Consider the following 25,862-nt stretch of genomic DNA (forward strand, 5'->3'; position numbering starts at 1 on the left):
AAAAATTGGCTAGCATTTTTAATGAGAATTATCTACTACTGTAGTAGCAATTATGCTGAAACAGAGAAGATGGCCAAAATTTTGGACAATTCTACCAGCTTCTCAAGTAAAGGACAAACCTGGGTTAGACATTCCAAAAGCAATAAAGAATAGCTGTTTGCTACCCACCAGCTTAGCCCAGCCTCAGAATCAATTTCTCTTAAGAACTCATCCAAAACAGGGCTCTAGCTAGAAAATAAGATTCCTTGCCTTGGTGTTTCTATTCCAGAGGTACACTACAAAACCTACCTGTCTTTCCACACCATGTAAAATAATTCAGATGACTACAACCTACTTGGGAACATAATTAGAGGAATCGTATTTCTGTCATAATAGGAATTGAAGAGAGCTTCTACTTCCCAAATTGAAGTGGTTTGTGAATGAGACATAACAGCTGCAAATGAAGGCTTGGTAGGAGGGTGAGAGAATGGGTACTGGCCTTTTGGCACACACTTCTCCTGGCATTCCTCCAGCGTCAGGAAGTTGTTCTCATTGCCATGGCATCCACCATACTCAAACACCTCGCACTTGCGGCTCTTGATGCTGAAGAAATATCGGATGTGGATGGCTTTGCACGGGCCCTCGTCTGCTTTCATGGCACAGAAGGAGTGCACCAGCTTCAGTGGTGGCAAACCAGCACCTGGAGCACCGAGGAGAAGCAGAAGAGCTGAGTTAGTTTGCTGCACACTGCAGGGTCTAACTCCCAGATGGGGTTGCTTGTGTGTTCTTCTAGAGAGGCACTGCAGAGCTCCCAGCACACTGAACAGATGTAAAAAGAAAAACATCATCTGCATTGGAACACAGATTCCATTCGATCAATTCAAACGTGTGGCTTCAATTTTCCACCAAAACAGCTCACAGTATAAACTTCAACTCCTCATCACAAACCTCTAAACAGTTATGGAGCGTGGCCGAGTCACAGGAGCTGGGGTGCAACGCTGAATAACAAAAACACACAAAGACACAAAGACCACCAGGGCAAAAAGGTTTCCTTGGGCTCTCTTCCATGCACTGCTCCCAGAGAACTTGGCTCGTAAAGGAGCTGCCAGGGAACAGTGTGGGATGGCCAGAGGCCTGCAGAGGGCATCCCTCTCCTGTCAGATGGCACTTCACTGGGACACAAACCCTGCTGGCACCACTGACAGGCACCAGACTCCTTTTCCTTTCATCTCACCGTTCTTGCATTACAGCTTTCAACAGCAAACAGCTAGAAAGTCAAGGCAAAACAAGACTGAACGCTTTCAAATTGTGTCATTTCTGTCTTTCAATATATATGAGGTCAGGGAGTGTTCCATATAAATTTCCATAGGCATTGTGAAGAACACTACCAAAGTTTCACCCTGCCAATGTCTATAAAGAAATTCTGACCAACAATCCAGTTCCTGATACTGTTCCCTTACAAATATATCAAATATATGGTTTACTTTTTTTTTCTCTTTTAGTTTTCCAAGGCAGTATTTTACCCTAGAGGGTTCTGAAAGCTCTGTAGAGCTTGTGGGCATGCCATAGGAGCCAGAAGAACAGCTCTAAAGTTTTTCATTCATTCATCCTACAGCTAATTAGAACATTGATGTCTCAGAACTTACATGCAAACATGCAAAACATCTGTGCTCTTTGCAGTGGCCCAGGAAGGAGACAAAAGAAAAAAGAAGAGAAGAGTTTACATGATCACATAATCATTACAGACTCCTACTCTTACTAGTTTAAATTTCCAGTTTTAATTAAAAGAATCCATGAAAATCAGTCTTTATGACATGGTTAAAAGGGACCTTGTGTACTTACTACCCACCTGCTCTGTGGATATCTAATTTTAGCATCTACAATTGACCTTATTATACAATTCTTGAATTAAATTCTAAGAGCTGAGATAAATCCTCAGAAGTACTGAGGTCCATGGAAGTTTACTTATTTTATTGCATTTGATTATAACTATCAAACTTACAGAAAAGAAATAAATTTCAGCACTGAAATCTTTTCAAGAATAGCATTTAAGTCCTCAAAAAACTAACAACCTCTATTACATGATTACTGCCAACAGAACAATCGTAGCACACAATCAGATTTTCCAAAGGTGGACCATTTGGTGTTAAAATACATATAAAAAAGGACTAATTTCAAAATTCTATTTAAATATTCAGTCCCCAAAATTGTTCGTAAATTAAGCCATATTGGTGAAAGTACATTTTCAGATTTTGAAGTTGGGTATATAGATTTGAAAATATTATTGAAGACCATACAATAGGAAATATTGATGAAATAAACTTACTAATTATAAGAGATGTTACATTTGGTAAACTTGCTGTGAAGCTCAGCCTGCTGAACAAGATTTTTAGAATGTTTTTTCTTTCTGGTTTCATTAACTGTGTCTTCCTGAGTCCATAACATCTTAGTATTTAGAAGTCAAATTAAATGCCAAGTTGGACTTCAAAGGCTCTAAAGTTCTCCAAAAGGCATGGGAATCCTTTGGAAGCGACTTAAAAAGGCTCAACTTAAAAAGTTGAGAGGATCCTGCATTGCAAAATGAAATTTTGGATTTCCCCTGCTCAGTACCAGGGAAAGAAATGCCTTAAAAACACCAACATTTTCAGTAAGTTATGAACTCACTCCTGAAATGTTAAAATCAAACACTCAGAGCTCCACAGAAACCAATCCAACTCAGATGTGGTGAGGGTTTATGAACACGTCATTTTCTTGGCACCCAGAAATGAGATCCCCTCTGTGACCCCTGCCAGTGACCCAGTTCAGTCTACAAGAGGTTGTGAAAACTGACCAGGTTTCCTAACCACTGACATTTCAGACCCACAGTTATGTCAGCTCGTTTTCTTGCTGCATTGCACCACCCCAGTGTGGTGGGCTATCCAAACAAAAACAGCATGCAAGCATTGTTGCAAAACTACACCAAGAGGATGAACAAAGGGCTTAGCAGAGTTCATCCTGGGAACTTTCTGCTCTCCACTCCTAGCCCGCTTCCCATCAGACCCACGGAACAAAATCATTGTTTTGGTTACCTCCTAAGGCCTTTCCCCTGCAGTCACAGGGATGCTGCTAACCACTGTCAGATGTCCTGACATCTGCTGAGAACATAATGACTAACTGTGTCACACTTCTTGGCAATCACTCAGTTTCCTAGGAATGCTAGAAAGCTGCCATAGTTTGAGCAAAATCTGTACCCTGTCAAAGCCCCAGGGGCCAAACCCTCCAACTCCAAACAGTAACCAAGTGACTCTGAAGAAAGAGGTCTCCAAGGGATTGGTCGGAACTGAATCATTCTTCTGTCTGGAAACAGTGAAAGAATTCTTCCCCATTATTTTACACCTGGGAGCACTTAACTCACACAGATGATATAAAGTTAGCTTTCCTTCTCAGATTAGAGCAGCAGATGAGAAGGCAAACAGGAGTATTTGCCCACAGACACACATCTGCCTGTACTTGTTCCATTTGTGGAATATAACTTGACAAAAGTACTTCCTAGTGTAAGGACTCATCCTCTGCTCTTGAACAGTGGGACAAAGTGCTATTACATTTTAGGTGTGAAAGGCATAGGATATGACATTTAGTGAAGATGTCTGTCAGGAAAGTCAGTGAAAATTCCTCAGCAGAAACAGAGGAAGATAACACTTGAATGAATGTTAATGGAGTTTCTCATCCAAGTGAAGTAAAGTTCCAAGCAATCTGAAACAGTCAGCTCTAGGATTTCACTACTCTTTGTGTAAGACAGCCCTTTTTTTTGGTAATATGCTGCCTGAATATTCTTTATTAAATACTAAATTTTTACTTAATGCATAGACAAAATAATTAAACCCATATATATACACACATGGTAAATCAGTTTCAACTTTCCAATTCACCATCTGTGTCTTGCAATTCAAGGCTGCTGCAGGAGAGAAGGTTGTTTCCTATACTCTCCAGCTTGATTGTGGGCTCTCCAAGTTCAGTTGCTTCCCTGGCTGCTTGAAGCCCTGGTGGTGCAGCAGCTGCCCTGCACTCACTGCATCACTTCTGTAACCCAAACCTCTGCCTACTCTCTTTTTATTGGAAGATTTTGTCTCCTCTTAATTATCTCCATGCTAAATAAACTCCTTTCTTCTCATCTTTTTGTTGGCCTTGCTTTCTAATCCTCTCATAACTCTTATTTCAATGATTCCTATTGGTCAGGATTCCTGGTAAAATGTGCTGCTGTGAGCTCAATATAATCCTCTACCTGACACATTACTAGTGGCAAATAGAGTGGAATAATTATCCTTTGGTTTTTTCCTTAATCCATCACAAAATCACTTGCCTTTTGACATTGATTTTAATACTAATCACTTTAACATTGAATTAATTTTGTAACACCCTGTAACTTCCATTGACCTTCCAGCAAATAGAACCTTGTTATACAGGTGCTTCAACATTAATATTCCATCTTGTATTTATGATTGCATTAATTCTCCTTCTTAAGTATAGCACATTGCATGTGTCATTTTAAAAATTAATTTAAGCTCTCATGTTAGATCTGGTTCTGTTGGATATTTATTACTCATCCAATTTAGACACCTGGTCCAGATACATAAAGAATTCCTGTATAATTATAGGACTGTACTAGCCTAGACCAAGACATTTTGTTATAAATACATTAAATAATGACTACAGCTGATGTTCACTGTCACACAGAAGTAACTTTTTAATGCAATGGCTTCCTTACATTAGCTGCATGAGCACTGAACACCCATTGCTCTGTTTAACAGCCACTGCACTCCCCAGTCTGCGTTAAGACCAAAGCGCCCTGAATGAAATGGCTGACAGTGACAATGAGCTCCTTGCAGGTATTTTTTGCCATTCCTTTCTTCCTCCAGTCCTTCAGCCTTCCTGCTTTTTGCATCTGTCAAACAAGATGGGGCCAGGACTGTTCCTATACAGCACAGCCATTCTCACCTTTGTTGTCACTCTCATGGCAACTTTTGCCACTCGAGGGGACACCACTCCTCATTGCAGTGCAGTCATTTCACTGAGAGAGCTTTAATAAGCTGCAGCCAGCCCTGATGCAGCCCTGAGCACAGGTGATCCAGGCAAGGCCCTGTTATCACTTCACTAGAAAGCAGGGCAGTGCTACAAAAGCAGGAGTGGTGAATGAGGCCTCTAATCCTCTTACATCAGTACGAGTGAAAACAATACCTTTCCTCTGGATGTAGGCATAACAAAAGACTCTAATTTGGCTTTCAGACTCTTGTGGATAATCTGCAAGGCTGCTTGATAAAAAAGACTTCCCTTTAATTAGGAAAATGAACTGATTTCTATACTGCACCTGAAGCACAATTAGTATGAAAGGTAAGCGTTATGGAGGAGTTGCTTTTCAGAACAGAGATATGAATTGGGAGAATAAAGATCACAAGTATTTCTGAATTTTTATGTAAAAATACTTTGTTTTAGTTTGCTTAGGTTATGTGTTCTTAACTTTATGAGAATTTCCATGGTTATCCTTAATTATAAAGATATGCTGTCATCTTTCCAGCCTTCCTTGGCAATGTCTCCCTTTGATAAGTGGTATCAATACTAAGCACCTTGTCACTAATGAATAGCTGTTTCTTTTCTCTCAATCTTTGTCAGTTTGACAGCTTCCCACCCACACACTGTTCAGTGCTCTTCCTACCCTGTGTTTCCTACATTTTTTTATAGGCAGGCACATTTATTCTTGGCAAGCTTTCACATATGAATAAAAAGCACATTCAATTTGTGAGTCATTTTCTTCAGGCTTTGGAACATCAGCTACAGTGCTGCCTACCACATAAGGGATGAATGAACAATATGCATAACCTGGTTATTTTTATACTTCATTTTTGTTATTACACTTATCTATTGATGGAAAAATGACAGATTTTGTTGGAAGAGAACAAATTAAAAATATTTTTATTACATTCTGCTTGACCCTGCAATCTTGATTATTACTGTAATTAAAATAGACAAAAGCCCACTTCTTAAATTCACAAAGCACTTATACTCCATGTGATCCAAAAGTATGACATTAAAAATAATGGAAGCACAGAATTAATTTTATCCTTTAATACCTGAAATTTATGGAATGCTGGGGTAAAATGCCATTGCTTTATAATCATCTAACTTCAAAAACAAATGTTATCAATGATATTGCAGCCCACAAAATTTCAACACTTAAAGTCTGAGTCCAGAAGTTAAATCTTGAGAAACCACAAATAAAATTTTAATTAACAACAATCTAAATATTTAGTGAAAACAGTACAGCAAAAGCTTTTTTATTGTAAACACTACAACCGAGTCCTCAGTAGTCACAAAAACAGGATCCTAGTTTAATAGCTAAGCCTCACATCTGATGGGTTTTTACTTCAGAATTAAAGCCAGAAGTTCAGAATTGTTTCTCTTGCTAAATCAGTTAGTGGTCACATAATCCTAAGTAACCAGTTGCAAAATAACCAGTGAAAAATAATCCTCAGTAAAATGACTATTTAATTTCCTTGAGATTATTTACTTATTTTCTTTATAAACAAAGGAAATAGAGGAAAAAAATTAAGCCATCAGATTTTTTGTTATGGTGACAAAGTGTGCAAGCTGGTTTGGCCTTCACAACCTACAAGCCTGGCTAAGAATTTATACTGCACTAAGAGTTGTGGGGCAAAGATAAATGTGGCTTTGCCCTCAAACAAAAAGGGCATTTTTGTACTTCAGAGTTTAAAAGAAACAATTTATTCTGCATGAACCAGTCTTTACTACACAGCCATTCTAGTCATACACTTAACCTGGAACAGCACATATATTAAATTTTAGTGACTAATTGTGACACAGTCCTGTCTTAGTATAGCCATGACTATGCACAACTACTATTTCTGTCTCAAAGAACACTGCTGCCAAAGTCTGATAGAGAGAAATAATCTGGATGGAAATAGGACAAAACATAACAAAAAGGTTCCCCTTAGCTGCACTTTCATTTGTGCTTCAAAATCAGACTTGTCAAACAAAAGCATCCACTTCAGAGTCCTCTGCAACTTGGGGAAGTGATCAGAGTTTCAAGTCACTTCCTCAAAGGAAAAAGTAATATTTTAGTGTGGCCCCAGCAGTGTATTTTTCCCTCATCTTTCTCAGAATTGTTTGGGAAGAAGTTGAAATATCCTTCACAACGATAGCCAGTCTAGAATTCTGATAGATCTTAATTTCAGTGAAGTAAACAATGATCTTAGCACGGTGAAAAATCAAGAACATCCCAATTTCTAACAGTCACACTGCTTTTCTAACAAAAATTTTCAGCTAGTGAGTTTTTAGTCATAGAATTGTAGAATATCCAGAGCTGGAAGGAATTAACAAGGATCAAGTCCAATTCCTTTATTTATTCAGTGATATCAAATCACTTGGGCAATACAAAGACCTTCCTTAAGGCCCAGAAAAACTACCAGGACAGTAATTGTATCATCTTTAAATCCAACTTTGAAAATTAACTGTGACTCAAGAGATCTGTGCATGGAACAGAGCAACATCAATCTACAATGGTATTAATCATATTTTTGCTTTTTCTGTGTGAGGAAATAAAGCCTGAGTAACCCGCTCTATGTTTCCTTGCCTGAACATTGAGCTTTTCCATGCTGCTAGAGCAGAGCTTTAAAGGAATCATCTTGACATCTAACCCAGTGTTTGATTAGGATTAGATGCTGCAAATAGCTTGGTAAACAGAAGCCCCAGCAGAAGGCAATTTTGCTAAAGCTTAATAGATAATTATAAGCATCTCTCTCCTAGTTAGACACCATTTTTAGCTGAGTCCCAATTTCAAACGTTTCCCACAAAAGTTCTCAAGTACAGAATTACACCTGCAGTGCATTTTAACATAGTGGGTGTTGTTGTTTGAGTGTTTGGTTTTTGTTGGTTGAGTTTTAGGTGTTTTCTAGGATCTCTTACCCACAACATGCTCTTCTTTGCTGCCATCCAGCTCAGCAGTTGCGTGCTCGGCGATACAGAAGAGCAGCAAGATAAAGGGTGAAGGTGAGGAACGTCCCTTCTTTCTTCCCTTCATTTCTCCTGTGTAACATAAAAGTGAGAATTGACAAATTCAGTCAGATTCCTTGAGCATTCTGCAAAAGCTATTAGCAGGGCAGTGCACAGCCCTGTGGGCAGACACACAAACTGGGAGCTTTGGGGATAATGTGAGCTCTTTTAGCATAAACCTCTTGTCAGCACAATGAAACACAAGACAAGGATTGCAAGTCTCCTGTCCCATCTCCAATCCAGGTTAGAGGCACTGCTACTGTTTTCAATCTAAGCCCCAGCTGAAATCACCTCCTGGAACACATCCTGACAGAAAATATAACACTTGGTACTTTTAATGTCCTGATGCTAATTGCGCGATTAGCGTTGCTTGCCAAGTCAAATCATTCCAAGTTTTACTCCATCTGCAGAACCTAGATTCATTACCACAACATTTTCAAACAAATGTTTAATCATTTTATAATTAGCAGGCTCCCAAATTACTAAATACCATTTCAGAGGAATCAGTGAACTTTTTTGCAGCACAGGCTTCAGTGCCTTCAGCAGGATTTTCTATCTTGTACATCTCTTTAATTCTGAGAACCTCACCTCTGAACTTAAGTTCAGAGCTATTATTTTTCACTTTGAAGCAGTGCAATCACTGACAGAAGAAAAACACTTTTATCCCATGGTAGCTGTCATGCTGAGGTTGCTAAAGACGAGGTTATGCACGCACACATGAAATTAACTTCAGAAAACTTTTGCTTTAACTTTTTTAGAAATACATATTTTCCAACTAACTAAAAGTTCCTTGAGGATCTCTGGATGTTAATTAGAAAATAGACCCAATGTCTTCTTTGTTACCAACAGATCAATTCCCTATTCATAATAGGGAATAGAAGGGAGTTCCCTACCCTCTTCTCTTAAAGTACAGTACTGAATTTCTTTTTGCTATGTTAATTAATATTAAGTAAATAAAACTTAAAATCTAAGGGCTAGGAAGTTTCTAACCTTCAGACACTCTTTGGTCTTGAGTGTTTCTGTTTACATGCCTGTGAAGACAGAGTGGTCTTCACCAAATCAGGGCCACAATTCTCATTTCTCTCTAGAAAACTTGCCAATTTTTCCCTCTTGCATACTCAGTGTTTTCCCAGCTTGCAGCATGTAATAAAAAGGAAATTAATTCTTAAAAATAACTGGCTGAAATCATGAACAGCACTAACTGTTTAGGTATTATATATTTAGGTAATTTTTAATTTGACAATGCCCTTTAGAAGGCTTCAGTATATAATGTAGGGAAAACTACTGAGAGTTCTTCCTTTTTTATCTTTTTTTTTTTTTAATAATGGAACAAAAGTTTTGGTTTTAAAGGAATTTCTTTTTTAGCCAGAAAATATGACCATGGTAAATTCCACATCATAATTCATTCCTGCCAAAACAAACAAAAAATTTCATGTCTTTGATTCCTTCTAGACTCAATTATTTAGCCTAACTTCTTCAGGAACAAATAAAAGGCTTTATCCACATACAGTTTGGCAAAACATTTTGCAAACTAATATAGATCCCATTTTGTGCTTTTAATCATGATTTTAAAATCTTTCCTCAAAACTATTTTTTAATTCTGTGAACAAATTAAGAAATTATTGTTTTTCTAGCAGAGATAGAATAACCTCTCCTGGATTAGAAACCAATGCACAAGTTTTGAAATAGTCCCTAAATGGAAAAAATGAGCAAGAGCTAGAGTATTTTTCAAAGAAATAAAATTAGCATTTTTTATCATAATTCTAACTGGAACTCCAGTTTTACAATCCTTTATAGACAAAGTTTTTTAATACCTGACCTTGGAGGAATTATGCATTTTTATCCAAATGTTAAAAAAAAAAAAGGTTACAACAAATCTTTTAATTCACCCCTAATAAGAAGTCTAGTCATGCTTTAAAATGGACAGTAACTCTGTACATGGCAACCTGAAGTTGTCCAAGTGTCCAAGATTGTCTTTGTAATTTGAGAGACATCTGATTTGTGATGTTAGTTTGACATCAGCTGAAATTAAAATAAATCCACAACTAATAAAGATGATATGGGGAGAAACATTAAGTAAAACAATTCAAAGAACTGCACAGACAATTATTGTTACAATATAAAAAATTTGGTGATCATTTGACATTGTCTAGGTCACTTAAAGCAAAAATACCATCAAATATTCAGATTGGATACTTAGATATAAAGTAATAACTTTCAAACTGCCTGGTTCCAGTGAGGTCACTGGAATAAAAAGTTACAAAACACATTTATAGTTTTTGAATTACATGGGAAAGAGCAAATTCCTAGCACATTGTTTTTCTTAGAAGTAATCATTGGCCCAATTGTGGCTCTTCATAAAGGAACTTGCTAATTATCCACAGCCTCAGTAACCCATGGATTAATTCCATGTTTGTCCCTGAGCCCTCATTTTCCATGTTTGAGTTTTTCCAAACATGCCATCAAAACTCTCACTAGTTCAGCAAAACTCTATTTGAATTTGAGTTTTTATCACTCAAACTGAAGCCTTGGTTCCTTCTTCCAGGAATCCACAGAGTATAGATTTACACTGCAAAATTTAGTAATCTGTTTTTAGTCAGTTATCCCATATTCTCAAAAGCTTTTCCCCAAGCAGAACACAGGCAATCAGGCAGAAATGGAAATCCTTAATAAGTTCCTATTTTCTTTTCCATTTGGAAATAGAATTGTGTGTATCATGAGCTACCATCCAGCATTGTCACTGTGTGTTTATGAGGACAAATGACTGCATTTGTACAGAGAACAAAACCCTTCCCAGGGTACAGTATTTCCATTCTTCCACTCAACTCCTACATTTCCCTTAAAAGGAAGGGTCAGAAGTGTGTCAAAAGCTGGGCATGTCCATGCTTGGGCCAGCTCCCAACAGGAACGATGCGGGCTGTGCAGCAGCATATCTGCCTTGCTGCAAAGCCTCCTGAGCAAACACAACCTCCTTTATCTCCCTGCTATCCTTCCCAGCAGGCCACACAGTCCCAGAACATTGGGTCAGGTTTGGGTGGAGGTTGGCTGAAGGTTTTGGTAATAAAATGCTTAAATCCTTCCATAGTCTAATTATTTCTTATTATTCCTGAAGGAAGAATGAAATCCCAGATCAAAGCGTACTTGGCACTGGATTTTCAATTAAAACCCAAACCCTCTAGAAAAAGTCCAGGTTTTCTGACTGGATGTTCAGCTGCCCAGTAACAGAACTTTAAAGCTGTAAGCTTCTTATGATACTGGTATAATTTTTTTATATTTTTTAAAGCACTCTGATTTTTTTTTTTTTTTTGTTTTTGTTGTAATTGTATGGAGTGAAAAATTCAAAATACTTAAACTATCATATCTGGCTAGTAAAATGTCAAATGCACACAATGGTGAAAAACTGTGTGTCATGAGAAAAATAGGAAATGTTTCAATTTTAAATAGGTAATGTTTACCTGTCTGATTATTTCAGCCACATTCTGAAAACTTCTGAGAGCAAGTAAAACCTTTTCCTTCAGAATGATTCTAGCTTAGGACAGCCAGGTGTCAGTCCAGCATTAATATTCTCCATCATGGTGTCATTAATGTATATTTCATACAGACAATTCCTAAGGAACTGGCATTCTACTGCTCCCAAACTCCCCCACCTTTTAATGAGACATTTTATAACAGACAACAAGAATTTTACTTGACAAAGAAGATCAAAGGTCGGTGGATAATAATTGGCACTGATTTATTGACTGATTTAATTAAACGCTTTCATTTGGTGCCATTAGCTTCCCTCAGGCTGAAACACAGGTAGCCAAGGCAGACCACAAGCAATCAAGGAAGCTCCCAGTTACAGACCTTCACTACCTGGCCTTATAGCCAAGACTTTTTCCTCCAAAACAAAAATAGAAGGAAGCTCTCAAGATGTTTTTTGCCAAAACCAGAAAAGTATAAAACTGAGTATCTTGTTCATGCAGTTTTCAGCCTTTGGAGATAGGACTTTTTTTTTTTTTTTTTAACCTAGCAGTCTCTTCAACACCAATTTTTCTAGTTCCCTGAATGTTTAGTCACAACCCTTTTTTTTTTTTCCAGTGTAGCATTTATCTCTAACACGCTAACTGGAAAAAGAAAAATAAAACTAACATTTCCCATAGTAGCCAAAAAAAGACATCCTTAGAAAAAGACCTAAAGTGACATTGCAATGATGGTAAAAGTGACTCATTCACACTGACAGCCCAGGAAACAGAAACACACACACACAAAAAGGCAGAGGATATAATTAAGTAGAGGAATTAATAGCAGAAGGTAGGATGTGCATGGCCAGAGGTCCATTTTAGCACGGCCTAAAATGAGGGATTAAAAGGCCTAACTAGACAGGATGATAGCACTTCTGATATAAAAGCAGACCCTTTTCAGGTCACTGTAGTTCAGAGGCATTGCCTTTGCCCTCTGATATCCTGCACTGCCTCCTAGGACTTGTGTGACACAGGTCTCATCAGTCTTCTCTGCAGCATTGTGTCCCAGCTGGCAGAGTCAGTGTTCTCTTTAAAATTATTTTATTACATGTGCTGGTCTGGAGCTGTTTTCCCATTCCCTCAGCTGTAAATATGAAGAATGGAGTGAGCAGGAATTCCACCACCTCTGTTCTGATGGTGGTACCTGAGTCAGTGTTGAGCTGTCAATTAAACTGACTGCCACCAGAGCCTTGTGCTGGCACAGCAGCTTTCAAAGTTCAGGAGTGCACTGTGAATCATGAGCATGCAAATATTAAATATGACTGAAAGCAAAAGCTATGGCAATCCCACCTCCCATGCCAAATTATCTCCCTTTTTCTGTGCCCTGCTGTGGCAGCTTTCAGTCTGTGTCAGTCCTGGCACCAGGGACTCCATGTGCTTCCTCCAAGAACTTCAAATTCCTTCTTGTCATGAAAGAGAATTTTTGTTGGTTACCTACCTTTCACCATTTAGCTTAAATGCTTTGCTGCTGCACTATTCTAGTCTCTGAAATTACCTAGTGAGAACTGGAAAGTGAAGTGAAAACTGGGAACTATGGAGAAAATTTGGAAAAAACTAATGTTTTTATTAGTTTTTATGCTAAAAAGTTGTATAACCTGATGTCACTGATTCAGATTTAAATTCCCACCTTCTTTCTGCTTTTATGAAGGTTATAAATGCTGCTTTTCCAGAAGATGTGATAAAATAATTGAAAGTAAAAACCTTGTCATATTTTGAAATGGAAATATAAAATAATAAGTTTATTAATAAACCCAGCACAAGGAGTCCCTTCTTCCTTATATGTCTGTGGACCTCTTACCTTTTCATTTTCCTTGTTAGCTTCTTTCACTCTTGCTTTAAAACTGCTTTCCATTTTCCCAACTTAGGTCCAGGACCTATTTTTTCCCTTCTGCTGGTCTGTTCACATCTGACACTAGGTACTTCTGCCATCATGTCTCCACTCACCTTCTCTTGTGACACAGCTCCAGACCTTAAACTCCTCGTCCCCCGAGTTCTCCTTCTTGCCTGGCTCAGTCAGGTGTCCCATCCATGGTATCCATGACCCAAGAGCAGGGAACTGGATATAATCAGCTAGGCAGGGCTGTAGTGACAGTAACCCTTGCCTACAGAAGCCTGTAAACAATTTTCCTGACTCCCCGACCAAGCAGTGCAGAGCACCTGATGCAACAGATAAAGGGAATTATAACTTCTGAAATTAGGACTGATTTATTAAAATAACTGCACTTTTCACAGGACCACTGGGTTTGTCTGCAGCAAATCACATAACTATCTCATTTTCATTTTGATATGGCTTTCAAGAGGGAAAAGAAATCTTTTGCTCCTATCAAAATATTTTTACATGTGGACTAAAGCAATAACTTGCTTACATAATTTCATAAATTTTAATAAAAAAAACAACCCCACTACACTCGGGCCTGAAGTGCTCAGACAGAAACTACCCGTTGGTAGCAAAAATATTGGCCATCTGATCTTATTTTCAAACAGGGAATGCTTTCAGTATCCTAATAAAAACCACACCAGAGCACAGGATCCACTAGCAAAACAAACAAGCAGCAGTATTAGTTACATCTAAGCACTATAAAGTGTCTAACCTGGTTTTTTTTCCTAGCAGTTTGGACTGGAAAAGTCCAGCCCATGTGTTCAAGTCTTAGCTGTCCTTATGGATAAACAGAAGTGAATTTAGATGTCAATTAACTTAGCACAATCTGCTTTTCTAGTGGGAAGAGGAATTTCAGCACTGTATTATACATAGGTAATCCAGTGGTGTGTAATTTCCCATTTGCACACACTCACAGGCAGGCACAGGAGGAAACTGCTGCCACAGTGATGCCTCTTGTGACTGGTTTTGCTCATACTCATCCACCTTTTGTAACCTCACCATCACATCAATCACATTTTCACACATACAGAGGTTCAAAACCCAAATTTCCCTGCTCTGTCAGGCAAGTTGAGCTCACCTGCTCTGGCTTCCCAGCTGGAGACACCACAGACACTTTTCCTGCAGTGGATTTGTGATGGTCACACAGGTTAGAAATGCTGAAACTGCCTTCAGTGGGAATCACCCAGGACTCAGCCTACAGCCACTTCAAACCAACATGAAATAACAATGCCATCAAAAGAAAGGATTGTATTCCCTTCATCTCCCACAGTGCCAGCTCCTCTGGACATAGAGCAAATGCCAACATGCTTCCTTGACCTTCATAAAAACAATACCAACTGAGTGCTTCCTTTACATAAAATCTGTATTTCTAACTTGCTGCAACTACTCTTTTCAATGTAGCTACATTAAAATCAGTTCCCTTGGAATGCTTTGTTTTCTGAAGGAAGGTTCAATTTTCTGAAAGAAAGTTGAACTTTCTTGTGATCCAACTCCTACCCTAGAGTAAGCCTAGTTTTAATTTCTCACTAAACTGTAAATCTAATTACCTTATTCAGAGCTTCACTCAGTTATTCAGCAGGGAAGGTGGCAGCAATACTAAGGATGGGAAATAAATATCTGTATTAACAGCACAGGAAGTAATTAAGAAACTGAACAGAGTTGTGAGAGAAAATGAAAAGGATCAAAATAAATCTATTTTGCTGTGAAGTAACTACAAGGGGAAAGGAATTATACAATTCTCCATATGGTTTTGCTTCATTCTGTCCCCAGGGGTACTCTGTCCCCATTGTAAAGTTAAATTGGTTTCATAAGACAAACACACAGAAGTGAGTAATTTGTCCCTGTTTTTAAAGACAGTTTTTCTCTGGTTTCAGTGTGAAGAACAACTGCAGATAGGTAAGAGCCCATCAGCCTCTCCTGACTCTCCAGAGAGAAAATATGACTGTTCAGAATGCAGCCCAAACAAACAACACCAGTAACTAATGGAATTTGACAGATTTTAAACACTTTGCTCCACAATTGAGATATGACAGTCATGTAAACCTCTATGCTATTGAGTTCTACTGATATTCCTTTTTTTTTAATTTAAAAATTTATTTTCTTTTCCCTATACAAATGTTTTGAGTCCTTCTGGCAGACATTCTCAGAATGAACTGAATGACAACAAAATCATGAAAGTAAAAAAGCACTTAAAGCAGATATCACCTTATCTTACAATGCAGACTAAAATTACTGCCAGAATCACCTTTTTAAAGTAAATGTAGATATTAAAGTAACTTTCCAGAATGTGAAAGATTGTGGAACGGTATTTTTTTTCCCCAGAGGAGATTTTTTTTTTTTTTCAGAAACAATCTTAATCCCACTGATATATCAGTGGGAAAAGTCTGTGTTCTGTGCCCTAAAAGTGATCCAAGGTGCACAGAATCAGAATAGCATAAAAAATACCAGTGCTCCTGTGCTGGTGAACACCTGGGTACCAGGGTCTGCTTCTGTTCATGCACTTGGAAGAGTTATTTGAGAAACAGAGAGTCCTTGCAGGTAGAACTGGAGCTGAGTAATTCTCCTTGTCTAACTGTGGATCTGGACATATTCTGAGTCTACCAGGATGCTCCTTCTTTTACACCCTTGCTTTGTTTCTGAGATCACTTTTCCTCCTATTTATTGAAATTTCCTCTTCCCAGAAAACTGCCTCCTTTTTGAGTGCTGTCCCTCACTTCCCTTTAGATCTAAAATAGACACCAAAGAGTCAAAGTTTTACCATTGGGCTTTCAAAATTGCTCTCCAATGAGATTAGGAATAAATAGAAATTTAATGGCATTGAGTTTATCTGTCTTGAGTCAGAAACCTAAAACTCTAATTCAGCACTTAAAATATTACTAAATTAATAACAATTAAGTTTTCATGAGCAATATTAGTGGGCACTGCACTAAAAAGTTAATGCTCCTTAAATGTCACAGAGCTACACCAGAGAGCTGAAATGCTTTAAAACTCAAAAATTACAAACTTGGCAATGCACAATGTGAGGACAAACACACAGATTACTGAAAGGCAATTTAAAGGGCACTCTGTGACTCTCTGGCATAAAAGTCATAAAATTTTCAAATAAATGGATTCATCAAGCAATTGGCCACATGACTGCTTTTTAATGAACCATTTCCCTTGGGCATTATCTGACAGGAGAAAAGGCCAGAGCAGGATGTGCTTTAATCACCTTTACCTCCTCAGCTGTGTTCTGTGTACACTACACCCAAAGTAAACTTGATTATAATTCTCATATTATATTCAGCTTAAAGAATAATTCAGAGGAATCTGCTGTGCATACAGATACTTGCTGCCTTCACAGACAGTAATAAATGTCTCTTGGTGAAATTAAATAATGGGCAGAAGGTTCCAAAGGGCAAAGGCTGACAGCTTTGCCCAAGTAGGTGCCTGGCAATTCCTCCAGCACGCCCTTGCTGTCCCTATCTGCACTGACAGCTGCGCTTCCTGTCTCTGCCCATAAGACACTCAGGAAGGAAGGTTTATATCTTTACATGTTTCCCATGACACTTTCATGGCTAATTCCTGGAGCACTGAGTCAGACTGACCATCCACACACTCCTCCCCCAATCCAAATTGCTGTTTTACTCCCTACCTCTAATTTCCCATTGTCATGGACTTTTTCCTCATTAAAATTGCAATTTTCTTAACATATTAGCCAATTCTAGAAATATTTTAAAATACAGGCTAGTATTACTTCTCTGTTTTGCACAGTTACTAAAAATGAAGTTTGCATCAATTATTCTAAGTAAAATATTACAAAAGTCTCCAAAAATATTCTGTTTTTTTGGAGTGCAGCGTGTTTGTTACACTGATACGACTGGATGCCTCATTCACTAGTTTCTTGCAAATTTCAAATATACTGTGAGTGAAATTGGCTTCTGTCTTAACAGCTTAATTTGATTCTCCTAAAATCTTCCTGTACTTCTCAAAATATGAATTGCTTCAGAAGTTGGGTGCCTCAGACTGATTTGAAACAGCCTGGCAGACCACTCTGCTTGAATCGAGCCTCTCTTACATGCACCGTAAAAAAGCAAAAACTTTTCTTCAAACTCAACCTATTGATCAGAATTAGCTTGTTCAGATTTAGGATAGCTTCCTTTCCAAGAACCGACTTAGAGCTTAAAATACCTGAGACTGAGATTATGGCAACCAAATGTTAGTTGTATTAACCATGCAAGTATATTCATTATCCTGCTGTTTCAAATCTGCAGAGGAAAAGAAGTCTCTCCCTTTTTGCAGCACTCTTTGCTGGACTTTGACTCTAAACATCTGACGACTGCATCTAAAGAAAAGCCACTAGCTGAGAGTGCTTTCGACAGCTAAAGGAAGAATAATTACTCCGTTAAAACCGAAAGTCTGTTGCAAAGTACTCACCCAACTCCTAGCAACAGCTCTTGAAGAAAGAGGGAATTCCTGAATCAGAGCTGAGTGTGATCCTCCCCTAGCGATCCACGTTGGAGGGGTGTGGTGTGGAGCTGCACAGGCAGGGCTGAGAGCTGATATCTGCCCGCTGCGGGCTCCTGCCTGCCTGCCTGCCGGGGGATGGATCGCTCAGCTGCCGCAGCTCGGTTTGGAGCCGCAGTTCCGACACGGGCTGGCTCCGGGCAGCGGGCAGAGATCCCCGGGTAGGAGCGGCGGGAATGCTTCCCCTTGGGAGCTCCATCTGCCCGGGGCTGGGAGCAGCCGCTTGCCAAACAGCACGGGATGAAATGAAGCGCACCTTGACACAGGGAGGGACTGTGAGACGATTCAGACGCTGTCTCTGGCAGGCTCTGACACGGCCCGTGAGGATGCCCTGTTATTCCCTGCGAGTTTAAGGGAGGCGGCGTGATGGACTGCAGCATTTTATCCTTTATAAACGAAGCCACGCTGCTCACCCGGCTGTCTGGAGCTGTTCACAACAGCTATTCTGCCTGCAGCTGCAACATCCCATCTATTTAAACATCACACCAGTACGTGCTAAAACTCGAGTTTTAGGTCATTAAGAGTACCATGGCTGATGATAGGGATGGGGACCCTCAGGGACCTTCTAAGTTGTGCATATAGAGACACACATCCAGAATCTCAGTCTTGGACACACAGGATGGGAACTTCCCAGGTAAGGAATTAAACAGTAAGAGACATAGATAGCAGCTGAAGCACAATAACCTGCACAGTCAGTAGCTGTAACTCATTTCAATTATTTCTGGGCAAAGACAAACAGGTAGTTAAATCACTTTCATTGAAGGCTATGTTCAGCTGTTCATCACCATCCTGAAACAGACTGGCAGTTTGTCCTGGCCAGTTAATGGATTAACTACCTCTGACACAAACAGAAGGGCTCCTGGCAGCTCCTTGGATCTCCTGGCTGTTGTTCCTGACTGTAAAAATGTCTGTAATACTTTTCAGAGCAAAGCCAGTAGCCAGCTGAGTCTACTTACTATTAACTGGGTCAATAATCAGATGGATTAACTGTCCTGAAATGGAGTAGAAGCACTCCCAAAGTAAAGGGACAGTTCAAATGCTGGGGGCCAGGTTCTACCCTGCAGTTACTAATTACCAGCTCAGATAAAGCAAGAGGCAAGCCAGCTACAGAGGTCAGTGAAAAGGAAATGGGCATTCTGTCATTTGTGTCACACCACAGCAAATGAAAATCATTGTGTTAAGAATTAGTGTCTATCAGTGCTATCCATAAATCTATTTGAGGGTCACAAGAAAGATAGTCCAAAGCAGATGCACTAAAATTACACCATGACTTAAAGAAATGTCTGTACATCTACAATAGAAACAAAACTCAATAGATTTCAAAAAATGTACATACTTCTCTGCTTTGATAATGCACCTAGATGGATGAACAATCTGTGAGGATTGTTTCAAACCTGCTCCACTCTACAAGAAATTGCCAAAGAAACTTTCTTTAGTTTTAGTTGTACTGGATGCTGAATAGTCTGAAATTACAAGTCCATGCAAATTTATTTCAACTCTTGGGATCGGGCCTGGCCATAATTTCAAGAAAATTTTTTTGTTGCTGTTTTAATGAGCTTTTTTTTTTTTAATGAACACCCACAAAAAAAAAATCATAGTTTGATGTTAACTCACTTAGACAGTCTTTTTCTCACAAGACTGTATTCAGGTAACTCAAAGGAATTCTGAATGATATAGTCCACACAGAGATGCAAAAATAAAAGGGAAAAGCTACAGTTTAAAACACATTTGACATCTTATTTTTAAATAAGGGAAGAAAAACATATAAAGAAAAGTACTTTAAATAACATATAAGAGAATGAAACCCTTATTTTGATTAAAAGTTAGACTAAAAATGTCTTTGGAAAATACTAAAATGGGATGAGAGTAAAAATGCCACCATGTGCTCAAGGAATGCATACTCAAAAGAAAAATTCCAAGAAAACGATTTCATTTTCAGATAAGCAGTTTTGCTTTCTATTCTGTTGATGCCTCTCCAGCTCCCACATGCAGTCCTCCTAATTTAGTTGCCAGGAATTAATTCAGTTGTCCTTCTAATTTAGTTTGTGTTATAACTACAACATAAAAAGTTTCAGTTGAAACTGGAATAAGATTTTGAAGATGAAAACAAAACTGATTTGAACCTTTAGTGTGATCAGAGAATTCCAGTCAGCTCTGACCTGGCCTAGACAATCACACTAATCCCTGGTTTGCCCTGAAGCCTGCTGATAACTCTTGTCTGTCCACAGTGGAAGACGTCCCTACCTGAGGAGGTACGAATTAGCAGATAGATACAATAGTTCAGCTAGAGTCAACTAAAGCAGAGGTGCCATGAAAAAGATTGTTTTTATATACTTGCAGTACTCAGTACTTGGCTCCGAAGAGTCCAAAGCTGAGGTGATTAGAATTTAGTCTTCTGAAAGTGCATAGAATTATTCCCAACAAGGTGGGAGATGAGGGAATTAGAAAAGGAAGGTCTGTACAAGAGGTCAGCATCATTACAAGCCTGATGAACAAACAGACTCTGCTTAAAAAGACACACTGCCAGCTGCCCTCTGACCACAGAAAAATCCCTTTACTCCATGTTGTCAGCTGGGAGCTCTCACAATGAAGCTGCTTCTGGTGACAGCCTCACTCTTTCCAAGAGCCAGAACAGGAGCAATGTGCAATGCCAGAAAAACCCCTAGCCTGGAGCTCTGTCTTGACTGCTGGCCTGCACAAGGTAGGCGAGGATGACAACACTAGTGCTGAAAGTCTTGTCATGTGCAAAATGCTTCCAAGCCTACTTTTCTACCACAGAGTGGCAAGCTGGCTTTACACTGACAGCACTGTTAGTGCCAGTAGGAAATGGAAGGTAAGAACTAATAACTACCCTAAAAGCTGTAGAGGACTGGGGCAGGAGCACCGTCCCCTGCAATGTCTGTTACCAGTTTGGGTTGGTGCTCATGCTGACTGAAAGGGATGGAGGGAAAGACAGTGAACAACAAATACAAGTTTTCCTAACCTGTACATTTTTATTTGTATATAGCGCATGGGTTTTTAGGAGAATATGTTATACTCCACCATAGCCCTAAGTATATGCTGTTCAGAAATTAAAATTACGCACAAACATCCAATCTTGTAATTGTTTTACTGTGCCAGAACAGAGCTAAAGCAACACAAAATTATTTTATAAATTTTGTTTGTGCAGATATAATAAAATTAATATTTTAAGTTCTATCACTTCTGAAGCAAGATTCGCTATGTCACACAGTTGAGAAAACACAAAGGTTTACATAAGCTGTTCCTCAAACAGCTGTTCCTCGGTGAGGGTGTGACATTGCTCGAGCTTTAACAACACAAAGTCTGTGATGTCTTGTTGCCCTCTAGCGATGCCACTTGATTTTCCCACTGCTTCGGTCTACAAATTTCCTCAGAGCTGAGAGCTGTCTGCCTCCTGCTCCAACAAAACTGAGTCATAACTTAATTCTCCTACCGGTGCTAGGAGATGGGACGGCACGGGCCTTTCTGAATCCTCATAAGGATAAGGAACCTGAGATCAATCTGGCAGGAGAACCACAACCAGCACAGCTGGCTCAGCCCAGAGAGCCTAAAAGTGAGAGCCAAGAAGTGGCAGTCACTGTCACCACAGCCACACAAAATCCTAGCTAGCTTCTAAAGGGGGACATAGAGAAAGAGAGGAACATAGCTTAATTTCCTTTCAGTATGAGTTTCACAAATGGCTCTATTACTGGTTTACACTTGTTCCATTATAGTGGTCTCTGCAGTACTAAATATTTCAATGCTTACTAAAAACACATGAATGGAAGTGAAAGTGAAAGATCTTCCTTTAGTGAAAGCAAGATCAGAATCCAGCAGCTGTCACTTGAAGAGCTGTCTCTCTGATGCACTCCTCCACTCTTATTGTTTCTTTCCTGTAACTTTCTGATCTTATTTAAAAACCATGGCTATCTCAAGGGTTTTCTAAAGACTGAAACTGAAATGAACATAGAAGGTGACTATTTTTCCTGAAAGCAGAACATTGAGATAATACAATGAGGACAAAAATTCAGGCTTTGTTTCTATCCTCACTCCAAACTAGTGATAACTAAGTAACACATACCATTACTACTGGAAATGTAGTATGTAAACATCTTTAAAATATATTTTAGACATCTAAATATTTAAACATCTTTAAAAGGGAGAATCTTCAACACTTAACATCCAAATTTATTTTTGCTGGGGTTTTTTCTTGGGGTTTTGTGCTTTGAAAGTCAAATCTTTAACAGGGCTATCAAAGGTAAATTGGGTAAGTGGACTATCCTAATGTGCTTTTTTTCGTCAGGGGTGAGAAGAGAAAAGGAACTGAGTGATGGATGAGAGGAAAGTGATTATCAGATCAAATTATTACTAGTTGAAAATCTTCCCAAGCTGAGCTACCCAACCTGTTTGAGCAGCAGCAAGGAATACATTCAGCATCTGCCTTTCTGATTTCTAAGCCCAGCTGTCTTATGGCGAGCAGTCAGTTCTCTTGAAATTAAATTTCTGCTTTGCCCAGCAGAAGTACAGAGGTTCTGCTGTCAGCTGGTGCTGTTGTTCTTTTTCCTGAAAGAAGTTGAGCTTATAAAATTTTCCTTCCACCAAATCCAGGGCTTAAAAAAAACCCAAAAGGGCTCTCCTTCTATTAGGCAGAACACTATGTCATCTTATACCCTATAGAAACCCAGTATAAGTATACCACCAGAATATAACATTGCATTTGTTGACACCAGATGAATCAGGGATTAAACACCCAGCGTATTTAATAATCTGAATATTGTTTAGAACAAGCAGGGAGAAGCAATGTAACCCTAAGGATTTAATTTCTCTTATTTTCCTGTATCACAATCAAACTACTGCCTCTTGGTAGAAGACAGATGTGAGAAACTTTCCCATTTCATGTTTCCATCTGGGCAGCTATTTCCCTTGTAATTCTTTTAATTCATTTTTCTGTGCATTTCTTTTTGCTTATGACCTTATATAACTCATATACCTTTTTTTTAGCTCATCAGTTTCTTAAGAGTAAAATGTGGGCAGCTTGGAGCATGCTTTGAAGTTGAAATCCTAAAAAATTAGTTCCCATTACCCATTACTACCTTTTTTAAAAGCCCACAGATAAGCTACTTCTGTAGTTCAATTACAGGAACCAAAGTACAGCAGACATCATGTGACATTTGGAATAACGTGGAGATTTTCAAGACTCCTACCCAATGAAAAAAAAAAAGGATAAGTAAGGAAGTAGCGGGTCAGGTCAGAATCAAATGCCACTCAGTTTTAGAGCCAGCAGCTTTATGAAGTGGGAATTTCATTAAACCTCACAATATCTTCAACCAAAACAGAGAAAATGATGTCTTATGTAAAAGGACAGTGAGCATTTTATTACCTTCCCTACAAAAGGCAGGTTTCTTATTTCTTTTTGGTCTTTTTATTTCATTTATTTGAAAAATCGAAAGAACTTTCCACCATACAGCTGCATTTAGATCTGAGGTAGATCACATCTGCAGCAAAACAGAGTAGAAGTGTTACCTACTGAATTCTGTTAAATAATAAAAAAGGGGGCATGATTAGGCTCATGGAACAAATTGCCTCACTGGATAAAGCACTTGTTTTAAAATAATATATTCCTTGTTAGGCTCAGCAAATGCCTACTTCTGAAACAGATATGGATTAATTCAACACATCATTTTTCTTGATTACCTATTTATCATGCTGTTCATTCTCCCATGGCATTTCCAATTATCCTCTTAATCATTCCAGTGTTGCACTAAAGATCTTAGCAAACAAACATCCCTTTCCTTCCATGTCCTTTAGTGCTCATTCCAAATGCAGCCTGAGCCCAGGACTGGCTGCCTCAGTCACTGGATGTCACTGTTGCAGCACTGAGAGCTTTGGTGTTCTATGTGGAAACAGCCAGAACCTACATATGTATTTATGCATTCTTTATTACTACTATTATTGGTTTGCATTCCTGATCAGGCTGAAGTCAGTGTGAGTTTTATTGTAAGTTAAATATTTATAAATATTCAGGCCTGAGGATAATTTCTGCTTTCAGGGGAAAATATTCCATTAAACTTTTAAAAATCTTTCCTCTTAAATTTGTGTGCCCATTTTTATTTCCACTGCTCTGATGAGAGATTTATTTCTGTGTATCTTTTTATGTATGCACAGTACACATATTCCTGCCATTACTTCTATATACATACCCACACCATACCAGAATAATATACTTATTTATGAATACAGATGAAATTGATATAACATTTCCTTAATCATTCAAAAATAATTCCAGGTAGGTTCACATAAGCTGTAAATTTAAATGATTGACTATTGCATTATCTAAAATACCTATCTCTTGCTTTAACAAAACTGAGCAAAGGCTAAATAGTACAAGAAACACAACTCTACATGCTCAGAATGTTGAAAATTGACTAACTTCAGCATGTATATAAGCAGCTTACATTGTCAGAGACTCCTTATATGGGTTTTTCCAACCCTCCTTGAAATGTATTCTAGCAGCACCAAAATCACCAATTAGAGATATACTCTGACAGTATTATTTAGCTGTTTCTAACTCTTGGTTAAATGAAACAAATTGAAACTAAACAGAGTGTGCTTTTAGATAGAAAACCACAACACAAGCAGAGCTTCCCATTCATTGGACTTTCTACTGGATGCTCAGAAAGCTGTGAGCATGCCTGTGTTTTATCTTGGCATAGGGTGAAGAGAAGTGAAAGTTATTTTCTTTTCAGAGGATGTGACTGGGAGGCACTAGTCACAGTTGCTCCTCCAGGCTGCACCCAGGCCACCTTGTGTGTCATTTTGGGTTTTGCACCGTGCCAGTTTCCCCCAGGCTGAGCCTTCCCCTGCAGGGTGGCTGGTGAATAAATCAGGTGCAGGAGACGCACAAGCCGTGCCATAAGGAGCAGCAGCAGGAGTCCCACAGAACATTTTCAGGGAAGTATTTTAAGGGTTTGGTTAAGTGAAGGAGGTGGCAACTGAGGACACCACCACGTGCTGCCAGCTCTGGGGAGCCTGGGCAGCCCGTGACAGGCATTTCCTGGCAGACAGAGCTGGACCCAGCCCCTGCTGCCCCAGGGCCAGACCTGCTGCCTTCTGCTCCCCCCGCCCCACCGTGGTACCCTGGTGCCTCCCAGCACCCCTGCCCCACTTGTCATTTCTGCTCCATCACCTCCTGCCTGCTCATGCTCCAGACACAGGAAGGCAACCCAGGCACACAAGCAGGAAACCTGTTTTCCAATCTGCTAAAATCCAAAATAAAGCATTACCGACTACTGTGATAAAGACCTGCCCTTCCTGAGGCTGGCTGCTGCCTCCTCAGACCACTGACTTGCAGTCTTCCATTTGGAGAGGAAAAGGCTTCTCTAGGAATCACAGAGACAGCAACGTCCTTTGGAAAACACCACCCAAACTTTGTCTCTTATCAGTTGCTATCCAGTATCTAAGACAGCATCTCTAAGCAAAACAAACATTTCAACATTTCAGAAGAAGTCATTAGACAGCTAAACCCAGCCACTTGTTCCTGTGAGAGTTACTGCAGTGCACATGCTCACCAGGGAACAGCTCTTTACACAGTGCTTACTGCTGGTTTTTGTAATTTTTATAGATGGGGCAACTGAGAGGTGTTTTGAAAGATTTTATTCCATTAGCAGTCTCGATGAAGAGTGAGACACGAGAAATGTAAAACTCAACGCCATTCTATCAGAAGCTAACTTATTTCTTTGGTTATAACACTTTATAAAATGTTTTTTAGCCTATTAGCTTTTACTACACAATGCTGCTATTACTTAATAATAGCATAAATGATTTACTTCCTAAATCAACACACCTTATTCTCAATATTTACATACAAATATCCAAAACTGCATAAACTTTCTATCAAGTTCTAAAAATTCTTTACAAATCCATTTCTCACAGCTTACAAATCTCAGAACAAT

The 25,862-nt window shown here is 39.0% G+C and overlaps 1 protein-coding gene across 11 annotated transcripts in view; it reads right to left on the reverse strand.

Moving 5' to 3' along the window:
• The window catches only part of TFPI (tissue factor pathway inhibitor), a 121,197-nt gene that overhangs the window by 16,577 nt on the left and 78,758 nt on the right, over positions 1-25,862 (reverse strand). For 8 of the 11 annotated variants that reach the window (XM_077181135.1, XM_077181134.1, XM_077181137.1 and 5 more), the window contains 2 exons: positions 7,936-8,055; positions 479-679 (listed from right to left, as the gene is read on the reverse strand). In XM_077181135.1, the coding sequence (XP_077037250.1) occupies positions 479-679; positions 7,936-8,055 (321 nt within the window). Of the gene's footprint in view, positions 1-478; positions 680-7,935; positions 8,056-13,469; positions 13,621-15,849; positions 15,989-17,820; positions 18,007-25,862 lie in introns of those variants that run through there. The other 3 variants (XM_054636171.2, XM_054636169.2, XM_054636166.2) reach the window with 3 other exon arrangements.

Source organism: Agelaius phoeniceus, chromosome 7 (genome assembly GCF_051311805.1).
Source record: "Agelaius phoeniceus isolate bAgePho1 chromosome 7, bAgePho1.hap1, whole genome shotgun sequence".
In the NCBI taxonomy this organism is placed as follows: Eukaryota; Metazoa; Chordata; class Aves; order Passeriformes; family Icteridae; genus Agelaius; species Agelaius phoeniceus.